The sequence below is a fragment of the Poecile atricapillus genome, chromosome 4 (assembly GCF_030490865.1).
Source record: "Poecile atricapillus isolate bPoeAtr1 chromosome 4, bPoeAtr1.hap1, whole genome shotgun sequence".
NCBI lineage: Eukaryota > Metazoa > Chordata > Aves > Passeriformes > Paridae > Poecile > Poecile atricapillus.
The window spans coordinates 29,310,517-29,327,272 of NC_081252.1; the positions used below are offsets into that span (position 1 = coordinate 29,310,517).

At 40.3% G+C, this 16,756-nt stretch overlaps 1 protein-coding gene across 1 annotated transcript in view; it reads right to left on the minus strand.

The window, feature by feature from the left end:
• PAPSS1 (3'-phosphoadenosine 5'-phosphosulfate synthase 1) overlaps positions 1–15,819 on the minus strand; it is a 40,164-nt gene extending 24,345 nt beyond the window's left edge. Inside the window, exons 1-5 of the mRNA XM_058838672.1 lie at positions 15,540–15,819; positions 7,977–8,091; positions 4,678–4,913; positions 3,162–3,300; positions 750–868 (exon numbers count right to left, since the gene is read on the minus strand). Coding sequence (XP_058694655.1) covers positions 750–868; positions 3,162–3,300; positions 4,678–4,913; positions 7,977–8,091; positions 15,540–15,599 — 669 coding nt within the window. The 5' untranslated portion in view covers positions 15,600–15,819. The remainder of the gene's footprint in view (positions 1–749; positions 869–3,161; positions 3,301–4,677; positions 4,914–7,976; positions 8,092–15,539) is intronic.
• Between the last annotated feature and the right edge of the window lie 937 nt (positions 15,820–16,756).

A 16,756-nucleotide genomic window follows, 5' to 3' on the forward strand; every position in this document is an offset into this window, starting at 1 on the left:
GTGTTGGGTTTGGGTTTTTTTTGTCTGTTTTGTTTACCATGTGGAGTTTGTTGGGGGTGAGGTATTTTAGGTATTTTAGGTTTGGGTAATGAGCCAAATCCACTTATCAGGCAACAGGAGAAGGCCCAGAGACTTCAAAAGGGATGATGTAGATTGGAGGCATGAACAAGGAAAGAGATCTACCTTTTCAGAAGCTATGAACCATAAACTCAACTCAGCCATGTCAAGAAGATCAGCTTTCTGAGCTGGTCATTAAACAATTGCAGGACCACTTTTACTAGTACAAGAAAAACAGTGGAAACACGGGGAAACAGACACAAGCACAGCAGTCCTTATTTAAGTGAGAGCAAATCACTGCGTAAGTGCACCCCTGTCTCTTCACATCTGCAGTATATATTAATTTGTACACTATAGAGACAATGTAAAAATTCAGACTCTTTAAAATTGGTTGCTAGAATTTTTAAATCAGCATTCACTGTTGGTTTTGTAACAATCGAGACAGCCTCCTCTCCCTTCCAGTTATTATTTTCCACTTGTCCAAATCTCATTTCACTTGGAGATCAGTGCTGTGCAATGTTTAGGTTTAAAAAGGAAACACACAATAGGACAAGTTTGAAAGTTTGAACTGAAAGATGCATAAGCCTTTGTGTCTCAAAATCTGCCTCTGTTTTCCCCAGCACTTACATTCAGATTGCAGGCAAAAATACTTGGAAAAAAGGTTTCTAAGATATGTCTCCATTTCTGCTCACCCTCTCTTGAAGAAGTTCCACAACTTGTTGTATACAATCATTCACATCACAGGAATCAGTTTTTAGCACAAGCTCTGGTGCTTCTGGTTTTTCATACTCAGAGTCAATCCCAGTAAAACCTATAGAACATAAAATAAAAAATATTAGGTGACTTCTTCCAAAAGATTACTTCCTTTTAATGTTATTCACAGACAGTTTTCTATATCTAAATGAACACAACAGGAAAGAACATGGAGTTTTAGCTTCCTTAATAAAGGAACTCTTTGGGAAATCAACAGGTTTTTTCTTCATCAGACTCTTTGCTAATCATAATATCTGACAGCATCAAACTTCAGCATTCTGCAGCTCATACAAAGCACTTTCTTGTTGGTGAAGCTGTTTGATTTTTACTGTGAATAAGGAGCACTGGCAGAAGAACTGTGCACATCAACCCAGGGTTAGTCATGCACCCACTGTCCTTCATTATCAGCTGATTATGCTCTTAAAAAAAGATCAATAAAATATGAAAAAATATTATGGACATCCAGTATATATGTAAATTTACACTCATAACACCAAACAATACTCTGAAGTAAGGAATTTCAACACCTTTTACATTAGTTTAGCTAATATACTCATCTCAAGATAGCTGCTAACAGAAAATTGATGACTGTTTATTATAATAGCTGTCACAGACTGTACAAGCTACCAGTGACACTTGTTCTGGCCTACTTAGCTTGCAATCTGCTTTGAAATCATGGCGATTGTAACCACCCCTGCATAAACAAGGAGGAAAAATCAAGCCCAAAGGCAAAGAGTATAAGCACTACAAGTCAGAGCTGCATCAGGAATATCAGCTGGGCTGCAGCAACTCTATATCTGCATCCTCCACAAGTGCAAATGCAAACATTAGAACTCCAGTTTTTCACTTTGGATTTAAATACCCTCAAAATTAGTAGTTTAGTTCCTCATCTAAGAAAAAATACCAATTACTGCAGTACCCCATGTGATAAAGAAAGGCTGGTATCTTTTCCAAAAGCTGTACACTTTAGAAAGATCTGATTACTGGAGTGGGAACAGGAGGCAAAGAAAGTGTCTCATTACCATTTCCACAGAAAAAAAGAAGATAACAGTTGCTGACATTCCTTGTCAGCTGAAAGGAGGTGTTACCTGCTGCTCTTGATATAACTACCCTTCTCTCCTGAGCACCAGTTTTCCCTATATTCCTTAGTCTGACAAGACTTGTATAACCAAAACATTGTATTATTTACATATTTTATTTTATCATATTGTTTTTATGGCTTGCCAATCATTGGAACAATATTGTTGTTCCTTGTGAACTGGCAAGTTTGTTTAATTTCCATCCTTCATAAATCAGATAGGTCATAAGATACAGCCACAGCCACTGCTACACCCACTTGTATCTTGCTCAGGCACTGTTCACTTCAATACCACTTCTTCAGGAACACAATTCCATTTTGGGGCTTGTAAAATTAACAAAATATTAGGGATGCTCATAAAATAGGCACAAATAAGGATTCTATACAGAACTGTATCTTTGTATCATGTCAGTTCAAGCCATCTTGCTTTGATTTTGAACAAATCTTAATTCAGCTTTATATATTCCTGGTGTTTGCATGAAATATTCTGTAGTACTGGAAGTATCAAGCAACCACTCATACAGAATGTCTTAGATCTCTTGAATTTTATATCTCTTCTGATTAAAGTGAATTCATACACCATCTGCAAACTCCACCCCCAAAACTGATTACTTAAAAAAACTGCTTTGCTACTAAATACAGAGCTATCTATCATCAGCTTCTGCAAACTATAATGTAACACAGAACAAAGAAGCACTTGAAACAATACCTGAATGAATGATTGCATAGCTAAGCTTTTTTTATTGCAGGTTATACTTAAATCTTGACCTGAGGCTGAGAATAGGAAATAATGTTCATGGGCACTGGAACAGAACACAGATTTAAAAGCAGAAGTATCTTCAGAACTGTTCTTAGTGGTCTTTACAGGTAGACAGCGGCCATGTTTTCCATTTTGGAAGAAACTGGCAAGATTTATTAATGCAGACCTTTAAAGACTTTAGAAGGAATCAAGCTCTTTTTAACTGGTCAACAGACACGCAAAGGAAACAGACTAATCCTCAATCATTGCATGGTTTCTATTGCAACCTTTAACGTGCTCAAAGCTTTTTCTGTGTATGGTTAGCCACTTTTATCCTTTCACTGTCCTACACACTTAACTAGTCTGTTCCATGACTTAGAAGTCAATTCCAATTTTCTTCTCAGCCCTGTCCTGAATCCATGCTCTTTTTAAGGGTGATACACTTGTGCAGACTTGAGCACATCCACTTACGCGGAGTCAAATTACACCAATGTTTCACCTATGCAGAAAGGATGTGATTACATTTAGGTTCACCTTTAATTTCTCCAGCCCTGGCTTTCTTATAGAGTCCTTTAACATCCCTCTGCTCACAGACATGCAATGGAGCATCCACAAATACTTCAAAAAAGGGCAAACTTGCCCCTTCATGAATTCGTCTGGCGTTATTACGATCCTGAAAGAAAATAGAAGAAAAATCCTATAAGGTTGCCCCAACATATTTTTACTGGTTTTTGCCTTTGAAGTTTATTTTAAAGAAGCAGACAGCACAATGTAAGCAAGCTTTCAAAGTTTGAAAAAGAAATCTGATTTGATTAACTGATGCCCTGCAAGCTATATCACTTTGACTACAGTACATTAAGTGGTAAAATCTGACAGGAAGATGTGAGATATTTTACATTAAACTTGATTTAGAATAAAACCCCACAGCCAAATCCAACCAATAGAATGCCGGGTCTTCTATACCTATATATATAGATCTGAGGAATTACATCTGCCCAGCTGAATACATCTGGAAGGAGGTGTTACCAGCTGCTCTTGATAAAACCACCCTTCTCTCCTGAGCACCAGCTTCCCCTACATTCCTTAATCTGACAAAACTTGTGTAGTCAAAATATTGTATTATTTGCATATTTTATTTTATTGTGTTATTTTTATGGATTGCCAAACATCGGAACAATATTGGTGACTTCCACCGAGAGAACAAAAAAACCCTCCAAAATCCACTAAAATCTTCTCTTACCAAATATTGTTTATTTTACTAGCTATTTTTCTCATGTCTAGAGACTTCTGTTATACTGTAGGGTTTGAGTTCCCCAAATTGTAGTCAGAAGAAGTGTTTGCACCACACTACCCAAAGAAATAACACATTCTCATCCTGTGGAACACCTAAGCTTAAGTCTCAGGGTCATTTTTCAAAATACTTGGGTGTTCACATATCCTTTTTGTCTCTCCCCTCCAGCTTCTTATGCATGGATGAAAATAGTCTTCACACAACAATGTGAACATGGATATACATTAATTTTCAGTATTACATAACGTCATGTTACATACACAACATGAAATAAATTAAAAAGAACCTACAGGCAAGTAAAACACTTTTCCCCTAAGTCACTTGGTAAAAATAAAGCTCTCACCATTGATTCGCTAAAGGAAGAATTGCTTTTAAAAGCAATTTACCTGAGTCTTCAGGTTAAGTGTACACCTAGTCTTCATATTTATAAAGTACTAGAATCTACATGGATGAAACAAGATATTGCAATTTTAAGAGTCTTTCTTGGAACATCATTTGCGCTTGTTTGTAATAGAAGAGTAATAATTCTGTCTAATGGACTGAAGGATAGCACCAGTTATAGAATGAATGTAAACATTTTATATTTAAAATTAATATTTCTGTTTTGAGTAATCACCTCCATAAAGTGAAAAATGTCACCAAGAAAAACCAAGTATATATTTGATTCTGGATAAATTTAGGAATGGATTTCTGTAACTAGGATTCTGAATGACATTTTGCATTTTCCCTACATTTCATCTAGATGTTTTTCAGACTTACCTGAGCATAAGGAGAGATGAAACTAGTAATGCACACCAAACCAGCATCTGCAAACAATTTAGCAACTTCAGCAATACGACGCACATTTTCCTCTCTATCTTCTGGTGTGAAACCCAGATTCTTATTAAGGCCTTGGCGAATATTGTCACCATCCAATGTGTAACATGGAATACCATGGCATACTAAATACTCCTCCAGTGCCATGCTCACTGTAGTCTTCCCAGCACCAGATAGACCTAAAATATTCAACAATAATATAAATATATCAGCATAGGAACAAGTTAAGGCAAGTTGTAGTACATGCGTGTTATGAAAATCCCAAAGTGATAGGCATCAGTAACAATGCCTTCTGGATAAGCTTACTTGGAATATAAGTAAGTGGCTTTTACACAGACAATAGGTAAAGAAAGAATAAGGTAAAAGTTAAGTGTGCAATTTGAAGCAGGTAAGAGTTTGGCCTTGAGCTCTGCTGCTGCTTATGGAGATGATGTACTTTCCCCAATGATGATGGCAATTATTACTAGCTGAGCAAACTTAATTCAGAAATCAGACACGGTTAAGATGTTATATTTATTTAAGAAGGGGAAGACATGACATTGAAGTGAATTTCAGTCAGCAAAAGAAATGGGATCAGGCCAAACTCACACTCTGTTCCTACTCCTTGCAGAATAACAGCACTGAATTAGACACCACTGATTCACTCAGGACTCACATACAGCAGTGATGCTCCACTAACTGGCATGTGTTAGTAACAAGAAAAGAAAACTGTACTATCAAACTCTGGTCTAACTTAGAATCTTTGGCAACAAACATATGCAGGCCCTAAAAATCCACTGTTCACTTTTATTCGGAAATTTATTTAAATAATTTCTCCAGACTAGATTTCAATTTATCTGGAGCACATGCTCCTGCTCATACCAAGAAGTCCATTCACAAATGAAACACAAACTCAGATCTCCATAAGATGAAAATTACCATTTGAGTGACAGGAAAAATAAAGGGCAATGGTAGTATAAAAAAAAGTAGCACTACTGGGTGAAGAGGAATGTTTTTATTAGTGGTGATTAAAATTTATTCCAGCTTTCAGAGAATGGAGAAAAACAAAAACATCACACAAACCAGCAGCTTGGTGTTACTTCCAAGACATCTAAGGCAAAGGATAAGCAACTGTGCTAAGAAGTGTGCCCTAAGAAAACACGAAGTGCAAAGGAAACCTTGACAGCTTGGGGTGTCACTTAGAGAAAAGGAGCCATTGCATTGCTTCTTCTGGTGCCCGTTAGCCAACTCAGTCTGTTAATCTCACCCCCCACATTCATGGGGTTTTTTTTCCATTTTTCTCCCTTTTGTGTGTGTGCGTGGGGAGGCTGTGGTGAGTTCACTGATGATTTCCCAAGTTGAATCAGCTCAGTGTTGAGTTAGGCAAGAGGTACAATGTGTGCAAGGCAAGAGAAGGAACACAAAAGGCAGGAAATAGAACGGTCTTCTTGTGGCAGCAGTTAAGTACACCCCTATCACACAAAATAGGCACGACAGTCCAAAAGAATATTTCAGTAATTTTATCATTTACTTTTCACTGCTGCAGTCTTTGACTTGCCATTTTTGACCCCACATCTAGCTTGCTATTCACTCAAATGCTCTCTTTTCACACATCATTTGGTCTCCAACATGTAATGAATTGCAAAAGTTAAGGTTATACATTAACGCATTTAAGAACATTCTTCAAGCTGACAAGTCTTTAAACTAACTAACACTCTAAAAATTGCATATAATTTTACACATGAAAGCAATGTTTTTCCATAGTTTTGCTAAATTCTTCAATTTTCTTTACTAGGACCCTCAACACTCATTAAAACAGAGCTCTCACATAAAGGTTACCTCAAAAAATTAAAAGCAATTCCTGAAAGATCTTTCTGTACATTTCCAATCTGTGGGTGCTGATAAAGTGAGAGAATCTTGGAATGTACCAATATTCCAGTTTTTTTCTAATACTTATCAGAATTTTGAAACTCATGTTTGCACAGTTCTAGAAGTGTTAACATTGCTTACTTCGATACCTACAGTTCTTTTCACCCTCTCACATTACTGCTCAAACATCTTCAATAACCTAGCTTCCCACACACATTCGTGATATCTTACCACCACCCTCCTTCCTGAAAAAAAAAATGAAATTGGGCATTAAGATTACATTTGTTTAAAAAGAACATTAACTGGAAAATGTTGCCATGTAGATAACTGAGGAAACATTTTTATCATGACCTTTTTCAAAATTAGATTAATGAATTACAAGAAGAAACAGAAAGGCAGCCCACCAGATCATTCAAGCATTGAGAGAGAGGCTGGAGCTGTGTGATGGAAACAGGGAGAGAAAGGGCTCCATTCTTTCCTAAAGAAATACATGACAGCAAGCCACTGTATCAAATCTGCTTGGAATGGCTCTCAGCAGTTTCTTATCAACAACTGCTTTACATTTCACACACGTTTACCGACACCAGTGGAAATCAGTTTTACTTCATGTAAACGTAGTAAGTTTCTCTGATACTCTGTGAGGATCTTTTATGTTGCAATACAACAAGCCAATTAAATTACAAGCCAATTAAATGACATATTTTGCTATTTTTTTCATTACCAGTATTAACTAAAAAAAATCCAGCTTTACAGGAAATATTTTAAAGCTTCCAAAAGCTTTGTAAGACAGAACAAAAAAATTTCCTCACTGTTACAAAACAAAAAACATCTTCCAGAATGTATTTACCTCCTCTTTTTACAAAAAAACCCCACAGAGCTGACTTCAAAAATACCTTCCAGTATGCATTGCCTAAACATGCAACTGCTGTCCAATGGCACAAGTTTATGCTGAAACGTTATTTCAAACCAAGGAGACAAGAACAATCCCAAGAGAAGATGCTTTTACAGAAAAGATCCAGAAGTACAGACTCTTACCAAAAAAAAAAAAGTTGTAGTTCATTTCTAAATAGATAAAATTGACAGTACAAAGAGACAGAATTGGTTTTAAAAAAAGAAGGTAAAAAAAAACAACACACACACACAAAGAAAAACAGAATTAAGTAGCAGACAATACCAAAAAAACAACCCTCTCAGAGCACTGAACAAAATAATTCTCAAGTTACTATTTGTCCCAAAGCAATTTCCTGCTGGTCTACCTAAAAATAGTAATAAAATTTGCATCAAGGTCTTAAATTTCAAAAACATTCAACTTTGCATGCAAAAAAGAGCTACAGTAGGTAGCTTTTCAAACGAGCAACTAAAACAAAAGGATCCCCAGAAATCTTTGGGTGTACCTGTTAACCAGACTGTGCATCCACGAAAACCACTTCTTGTTCCTACCACTTGGCCTCTCTTATTCCTACTGACATGATGAGCTTGGTAGGTAACATTGGTTGCCCTTTGCATTCCCTGTAAAAGAAGAAGTCGATTAAGTCTTTGATAAAGGGTGAGCTGGCAAAGCAAACAAATTCATCCACAGGCACAAAGAAAGACTTGGAGACAGAAAAACGGATGTAAAACCAACACCCCTTCCATCAGCTCCAGCCCGGATCAAAGGAGGCACAGGAAATTAGAACAGTCAGCCATAGGCAACCACACCCCTTGTGCTACTTCAGCTTGGGACTGACAGGTTAATCAACTACTACTTTCAAATAAAACTTGCTTAACAAAAATCAACTATAAAAAAGACAAGATGAATTGCCAGAGCTACTTGACTTGACTTCTATTCAAGTAATTTTAGGGAACTGCTTGGTAGAGTACCATGGGATAAAGACCTGAATGGAACAGGGGCCCAAGAAAACTGTTTAAGATTCAAGAACCATCCCCTCCAAGCTCAGGAGTGATCCATCCCAACAAAGAGGAAGTCAGGCAAAAACAGCCAGGAAAAGCATGGATTAACAAGGAACTCCCAGACAAACTCAAACACGAAAAGGAATCCTACAGAGGGTGAAAGACTAGGGAAAATGTGGGCTCTCTCTGCATGGGAAAGGGAGAGACATGGTTATCCGGGACGTGGAGAAGGCTGAGGCAGCCAATGACTTCTTTTGCCTCAGTCTTCACTGACCAGTGTTCCAGTCACACCACCCAAGTCATGAAAGGCAAATGGAAGGACTGGGAGAGTGAAGAACCATTGCCCAAGGTAGGAGGAGGCCAGGTGTGAGGCCATCTATGGAGCCTGAAGGTGCACAGGCCCACGGGACCTGATGAGATGCATCCGCGGCTCCTGAGCAAACTGGCAGAGGATATGGCTAAACCATGATCCATCATATTTGAGAAGTCACAGCAGTCTGGTGACGCTGGAAAAGGAGGAACATAAGCCTGTTTTTAAAAAGGAAAGTAAGGAAGACCTGGGCAACTACAAACCCAACAATCTCACTTCTCTACCCACCAAGAGTATGGAACAGAAGCTCCTGGAAACTATGCTAAGACACACAGAAAATAAGGAGGTGATTTGTGACAGCCAACTTGGCTTGAAAAAGGGCAAATCATGCCTGTCAAATTTGGTGTCACCAGCTCTTTGGCTCATTTTTAACTCCTAAGAGGCCTTTCCATTGCAAACTATGCACATCTCTTCCAAATTTCAATTAAACAAGTGCCTTTATGTACGGTATCATCAGTCTCCAGACAAGAGATGGTTATCATAGATTCTAAATGTTTAAAGAATTATTTCAAGGAACTTTTTAAAGCATTTATTTTAAAAGATTAGGTGTTTTTTAATAATATTTAATACCAAGTTTCTTAAAACTTTTCATCATAATAACCTGCTCTACAAATACAGCAAAGCAAGGCGATCCTGCTGTCAAACACATTTCACAATCTAAAGACAGCCCACAGGAAGATCAGCCTTGGCATCATCTCAGACTTTAATGGTATCTGGCTATATGAACTTTGCTTGTGAAAGATCAAGACCTTAGATTGTCAGACCACGCATGAACAATCAAACAATAACAGAAGACTTCAAAAAAGAGAGGGGAGGGGTGTGGGGGATGAGCGGGATTAGTGGTATCTGTAATGCTGCTTTGGCTTCCCTTGCTTGCAAATGTATTGCAAACTATCTTCTCTTTCATCATTGCATCAGTGCCAGTTGAAAAAGAAAACATGCAGTTATTTGATATAAAAGCAAGTAGGGACTATATTCCTCTACAGAGTACTAGCAGAGAGCTGTTCATAGTTTCAAAGACACCACAAAGTAGAATTTTAAAAAATACGGTATCTACTTGTGGCTTCAAGGACTGCTGCTACATCATTCTTCTATTCAAAGGTTTATCTATAACTTATTTGGAAATCATGAAGTTGTGTGATTGCATGTTCCCACATCTATACACAGTTGGGCTCATAGTTAATACAAACAGAAGTTTGAGTTAAGAACATAAGGTAAGAACTTATGTTCAGGTTTTAAATACAATAACTCTGTAATTCAGTGGTGATAGCCCAGCAACTAAAATTAGATGAACACTGAATATCAACCTGGAAGAAACCATGACCTGCAAACAAGGTTCTAACCATACAAAATTAATTTATCCTTGCTGATCATGTTACCTTCAAATAATTTATCTGCTAAAACAAAGCGGTTTTGTACACAAAGTCATTACAATACAACTGACTAAAAACGAAAGTCAAAAAAATCAAAATCTTTCTTCTTGTAGTAGGAACAATTATGCACTACATAAAATTGGAGATATTAGTGAGTAAATGCATAAATTGTGGAATTAAAACCAACAAAAATAATTGAAACACTTCAATTAAAAGATATATAGTGCATAATGAATGTACACAGCCATTCAAACTAACACAGTAATAGCTACATTCATTCTCATTAATTGTAGATGTACTGTATTGTACCAGGCACTGGACAAACAGCAGTCTCAAAGCACAAATCCCATGGCACTGTCTCAGTAAGCTCTCTTACATTAAGACATAAACCGACACATGCTTTGCTTTCGATCCCTGGCAACGAGTCTATTATCAGACTCGTACATTGGAGGTCAAATGTCTCATTCAAGGAGACCTCTTCCTGTCCATATTCCATAAGTTACATCAGTTTCCTCTCTTTTCCAGAACTAGGAAAGCAGCAATGAAGCTAATCACTAGGTTTACAAAACACATGAAACCCTGAGGAAGCAGGCTGGAGGGATTCTTAAAATTATGAAAAAGACAACTTTTATGACAAAATGGGATTAATACCTACTTAGCGGAGACAAGAAATCACAGCAAGGAGAAGGCCTTGCTAGAGGACAAGGCACACGTGCAGTGGAGCAGCCAGCGAGCTGAACAGAGGGACAATAATCCACCTGTACTTCAGAAGCAGGCACCTAAGACTAAAGGTTAAAGTGCCCAAAGAGTCTGCATGCACTCAAAAACACACCTGCCGGTCACCTGCTGCCCCACCTTTTGTATCTGTGTACAGGCACACAAACAAGGCAGCTCAGTACTAATCCTGGGCAATGCAGTACCCAAATCCCCCTTATCTTCCAAAAGAAAACCAATTTTAAAGAGGTGCTCTAAAAAGTTAATAATTTAGCAAGTCATTCTCCGTTGCTAAAAAAAAAAAAAGTTCCCTAATTATGTCTACTTTCCCATTAAATAATTTGCTTCCATATGATTTGCCCACACCTCTGAGCATAAATATCTGAACATTGTATCTTCAACAACCCAGGTTTTTAATTATTATCCCTGACATGCACACTTACTACAAATATTGATTTGGCACAAAAAAAAATACTCACTGGCACATATTCTTTGTGCTTTTGAATTATTTAGCCAGTCTTCAAATTCTTGTACATAAAATTTGGTGACTATCAACTGATGAAATTAAATGATGAAAATTTGGTGACAGTCAACTGATGAAATTTAACCACAATGACACCAAACAAAGAACAGTCATTTCCTTTTACACTATATCAAAGCACCACTCACCTTGGAGATTTATATTAAGAATGTTAAAAGAAATGAAACATAAGAAAACATGGAATAGAAAGACTCAATCTGATGAGCGAGTACTCTTTGAAAAAGCTATTTTAAAATTCTAAGCCTAATTACATTCACTATAGTAGTCAGACCCTGAAGGACACACTACATTTTTGTAAAGGGGATAATGAAAAAAAGGGCATTAATCACCAAGGTTTATCTGCTTTTTTAACAGCCATTTGATATCTCCACTCTGACATCCCCACAAAAATGTGTCCTCCACCCTGCAACACACTGCTTCTGCATTATGTAGACAAACACTTGATCTTAATATTTTCCCTCCTACTTCACTACATTAAACAAAAATAGTGTTTCAGTCCACTGTGTTTCATTATAGCAGTAAAGTCAGCTGAGAATCCTGACATATCCCTCCTTTCTTCTCCCCCACTATGCTGGTTCATTTCTCACATGAAATCAAAATTGCTCTAACAGGCAAACATCTTGGTATTGAAGTAAAAAAAGAGATACTAAAGAAATCCTTTCATAGATGTGCACTGGAGAGCTGCAATGATAAAGAGGGAAGGATAACTCTGCTGTTTGCTTTTTCTGGCACGAAGGTAAATTCTAGCTTTGCAGGTAGTTGACCATGGAAATTAATGACTACAGACACCTTGGAACCACAGGAACAAAAGAAAGAAAGATGATGGGGGTCATAAGGAAATACTAACTGTCAACTTCTCTATGTACAGACCTCCTGAGAGTACACATTTTTTTTTTCCTTATTTTTCTTGATGTTTTGCCCAGTTACATCTATAATACTTTTATTGCCAAAGCCAAATCAGACTATCAGTGCCAAACACCTTTGGGTGAAAGAACACAGTCAGGCATCCAGACTATGGAAAGCAAACCCAAGTTGCAATGTCAAGATCAAAAGACAGCCAAAGGAAGAGATTATTGCTTAATTGTTCTATGGTTAATACACAGATGGCATATACACTGCCATAAACTGAACCTATTCTTCATCACTTCCAAGCAACAATGAAATATTGTACTTCTATGATCAATATCAAATTTTAAGTTTTCACAAAGCAAGACCTCTGGAGAAGGAAGTAAATCTTTCCATGGCAAGTTGAGACTCCCCAAGCTGCAGCACCAACTTGGGACAGCCTGAAGCTGGAAATATCAGAAAACAGACCAGGTTTCCATATAAACCACATACACTGAAGAAACTGTGACTAATTCCATATCCTTCTCCTCTAAGATGACAGCATTGATTCCCCAAGCTAAGAACTCCCATAAGCTAGCAAAAGCAACATAAGCAGCCTCCCTTCTGAAGTGCAGTCTTATTTTTAATGCCTTTCTCATTTCCCAGTCACAACAGAAGTTCTTTAGGTCATTTGTTAACTTTCTCACCGTATGTGTCTTATAAACCAGATTTATCAGATTCCCTGATAACAACACATTTTTTGATTCATATTTTTATTTTATTTATACATTTTATGGCATTTATTATTCATCACTGATAACCAAATGGTAGCTTTTTTTCCCCTGCAGAGTGTTCTGCTCAATAGCCAAGCAGCATCTCAAGCACATAGAACAGTGCCCATTTTTTTCTCTACATACACAAGCAAGGGAGACATGGTTCCAACACAAAAATTCAACTACTACAGAGGTTATACTTACATATTTATATGAGATTTCAGGACTAAAAGATCTACCAGGAATACCTTCCATTACTTCCTTTCTCAAATTCTGGTTTGAAAATCTGTGCTTTGATTCAGATAACTGTGCTTGGGAAGGAAGGGCAAGCCCAGAAATTATATCTGAGCAATAATAACTTTTAGTCTTTTAAAAACTTAACAATTCCCCAATCCATATTCTGCCAAAGCCTATAGCATTACATTTTCTCCCATCTACAAAAAGAATTCTAACTTGGATCCTTACAATAGCCCACCAGAAAGCAATTTGCCACACTGATACCAATACAATAAGGTGCTTAAACACCTCTACATAAAGCACCATATGCCAAATGCATGCTCTCCTGCCACTGACACAGACTAGCTGCTCCCTTTGCCAGGTGCTCTAAAGCTGGGACAGCTTGAAAGATCACAGCAGCAGAAATCACCTGTACTGCAGATACAAGAAATTCAGTGCTAAAGATATTATTTAAGGAGTGTGTCTTTGCTTGCCACCTGCTGCAGTACCAGCATGAACAAAGGCAGAGACCAGTTCATTGACCAGTGCTGGAGGGGACTCACTGGCTGGCATCAGAGGGGATGGATAAAAAATTAAGCTAGAATTACCCTACTGAATATTCTCTCAGAAACAAGAATTGGAGCAAGTTCTCATTCAGAGTCACCTGCAAACTGACGCAACAGCTCAGTTGTGTTAGGAATCCAAGCCACTCTAAAGGAAGTGTTCCACACGTCTCCCTATCCAGCCATGTTTTCCACACTTAATGGCAGTGTCTGTGGCTATGCTGTGCTCTGTAAATGGGGAGTAACTGTTTGCTGTGCTCAGAGGTGGGCTTGGCAAGGGTATTTCCACAGGCAGAGGTGTATTTTGTATAGCACTCAAAGCTCAGAGAAATTCTGAAAGCCAGGGCTCTGCCTGCTCTCATAGGGGCTGCCAATTCCATCAGGGTACATCACTTTGACTTTGCCCTCAGCCGAACAGATGCAAAGCCAGAAGTGCCAGAACATTTCCCTGTGGAGTATGTGAATCAGCAGCAATTTTGTTCCTGGTGAAGCTTGTTGGTTTATAAACAGCATTTCAGTTGAGGTCTTCTGAAGAAAAAGGGAGAAGCTGAAGACTTCCTCTTCTTGCCACGTAGCATAGAGGGGGTTGCCAACCTCAACTGAACTCAGCAGACACTTAATGTCTGTCAAGGAATTTCCCTGGTTTGGACAAATCTGTCTTGGCTTTGCTCATGACTAATGATACAGAGTAACTTTTGTATACACTTTGTTAACCCCCACACAGACATCAACTTTTTCACTATCTTCTAAAACATCCGATTTTGCTTTTTGCGTAGTGGAAATTGAAAGCATGTAAATTGCCGATTACTCTTTAATGTAAACAAGTTTGAGCTTGTACACAGTGGAAGAGGCTTGTACAGGCACATCTACCGAACAGTAGGGTAGTTAAATTCCCCGTTTCAGGCAACAGCTGCTTTTATCAGGAAAGCTGTGGCCTGCATTACTCACAGCAAGACTTTAAAGACTGATTTACACTCTTACATTCATATCACATGTTTTCTGGGTCTTATGTCTTGCCTGTTTCAACTCAGCATTGATTGAAAGAAATCATACTTTCTTTTTCATTTCTTTTTGCTTGCCTTGCATCATCAGAGGTATCAAATGTTCTCAAAGGCCTGCAATGTCTCTTCTAAATAGCTGCATTTTGGTCTTTGCTGTAAACCGATCTTCCCCCATCTTTATGAACAAGAATGAAGGCTTTGGTTAGATTTTTTTAAGCCCTGTCCCGACAGTTTTCCACATAACACCCACCATACAAAGAACCCCAGTCTTTGGCCAACCCAGGTTTATGAATGGCCACATTGTACATCGCGTTCTTAAGTCTTCCTTCTTCCAAAACGCTGCGAGCCGAGGGCTCACGGCGGAAGAGGCAGGGATGAAACCTACCGACGCCGGCTCCTCTCCGGAGGGGCTCCCTGCCTTTCCCCACAGCCGTCCCCGGCCGCCCCGCGGGCTCCCCGGCCGTGCTGCCCTCGGGGCCCCGGCGCTGCCGCTCCGTGACCGGGCTCGCACGGCCGCGCCCCCCTCCCCGCATCCCTCCCGGCCCGGGCGGGGAGCGGCGCACGGAGCCCCCCGTCCCGGCTCCCGCTGCCGCCCACTGCCACATCACCACGGCGCTCGGCCGCTTCTTCCTCCCCGCTCCTCTGCCCCCGCACGCCCACCTGCCCACCGGCGCACCGCCCGCCCGCTCACCCAGTTCGGCACCCTGTTGCTCAGCTTGACTTTCTTGCACTGGCTCTCGGGCAGCTCCATGGCCGCGGCGACAGCGAGAGGAGGAGGCAGGGGAGGAGGACGCGCCTTCCCGACTGATGCTCGGCGCGGATGAAGCCGCTGCCGCCGAGGAGCTGCGCCGTCTGCGCACTCCCGCGACTCGGCCAAAGGTGGTGCAGGGAGGAGCCGCGGCCCGGCGGCCGGAGGGAGGGACGGAGGGACGGAGGGAGGGAAGGAGGGAGGAGGCTGAGGGGAGAGGGAGCCACGGCAGCCCCGCCGCGCGCCTGCGCCGAGCCGTGACGTGCGCGGGGGCGGTGGCCGCCACTTCCGTCAGTGCCTGTCCGTCTGGCCAGCGGTGTCCCTGTCACTGCCCCTGGCCATGGCCGTGTCTGTGCCCCTCTCCCTGCCCGTGTCCATGTCCCTGCCACCCCCCGCGGCCCGGCCCTGTACCCACGAACGCAGCTCGCTTCATTCAAGAGGATATAGTCCGAAGCTGTGACGAAAGGAGATAGCCTGAAGCTGCGCCAGGGGAGGTGTAGGTTGGACATTAGGAGGAATTTCTTCCTATAAGTTCCTAGAAAGGGTGGTGAGACACTGGAATGGGCTGCCCAGGGAGAGGATGGAGTCACCGTCCCTGAAGGTGTTTAAGGAAACGCTGGATGTGGCACTTGGTACCATGGTCTGGTTGACAAGGTAGTGTTCGGTCACAGCTTGGACTCCATGATCCCAGAGGTGTTTTCCAGCCCCATTGATGGTCTGCTTCCCACCCGCTCTGCCGCACTACAGCGTGCCGCTCGGCCAGCATAGCGGAGATATTCTCTCTTCTGTGTGTCCTCCCCACCTTTTCCTCTTAATGCACAGAGGGGAGGCTGCTACGCCCCTTGGGAAAAGCTCGGGACAGAATGTGCGAAGTGGCTGTCGCATTATTCCGTGACAAAAATTTCTCCGACAAAAAAAGCTCATCTTGTGCTGCGCTCTAGAGAATGTCTCTTGCTGCGGATTTAGAACCAGAAGTTCCTAGGTTCTTATTTCCAGAACGGAACTGCTTTAGCAGCTGGGTGCTAGTCTTAAGGTGGAGACGATGCCATGCTAACAGGTGTGGCATTTATTGTATAAATATAAGTCCATTTACAATAGTTTAAGAAAGGAAGTACTTTAGCCCTTAAGTGTTAGGGGTGGAAATAGTGCTGTAATCACAG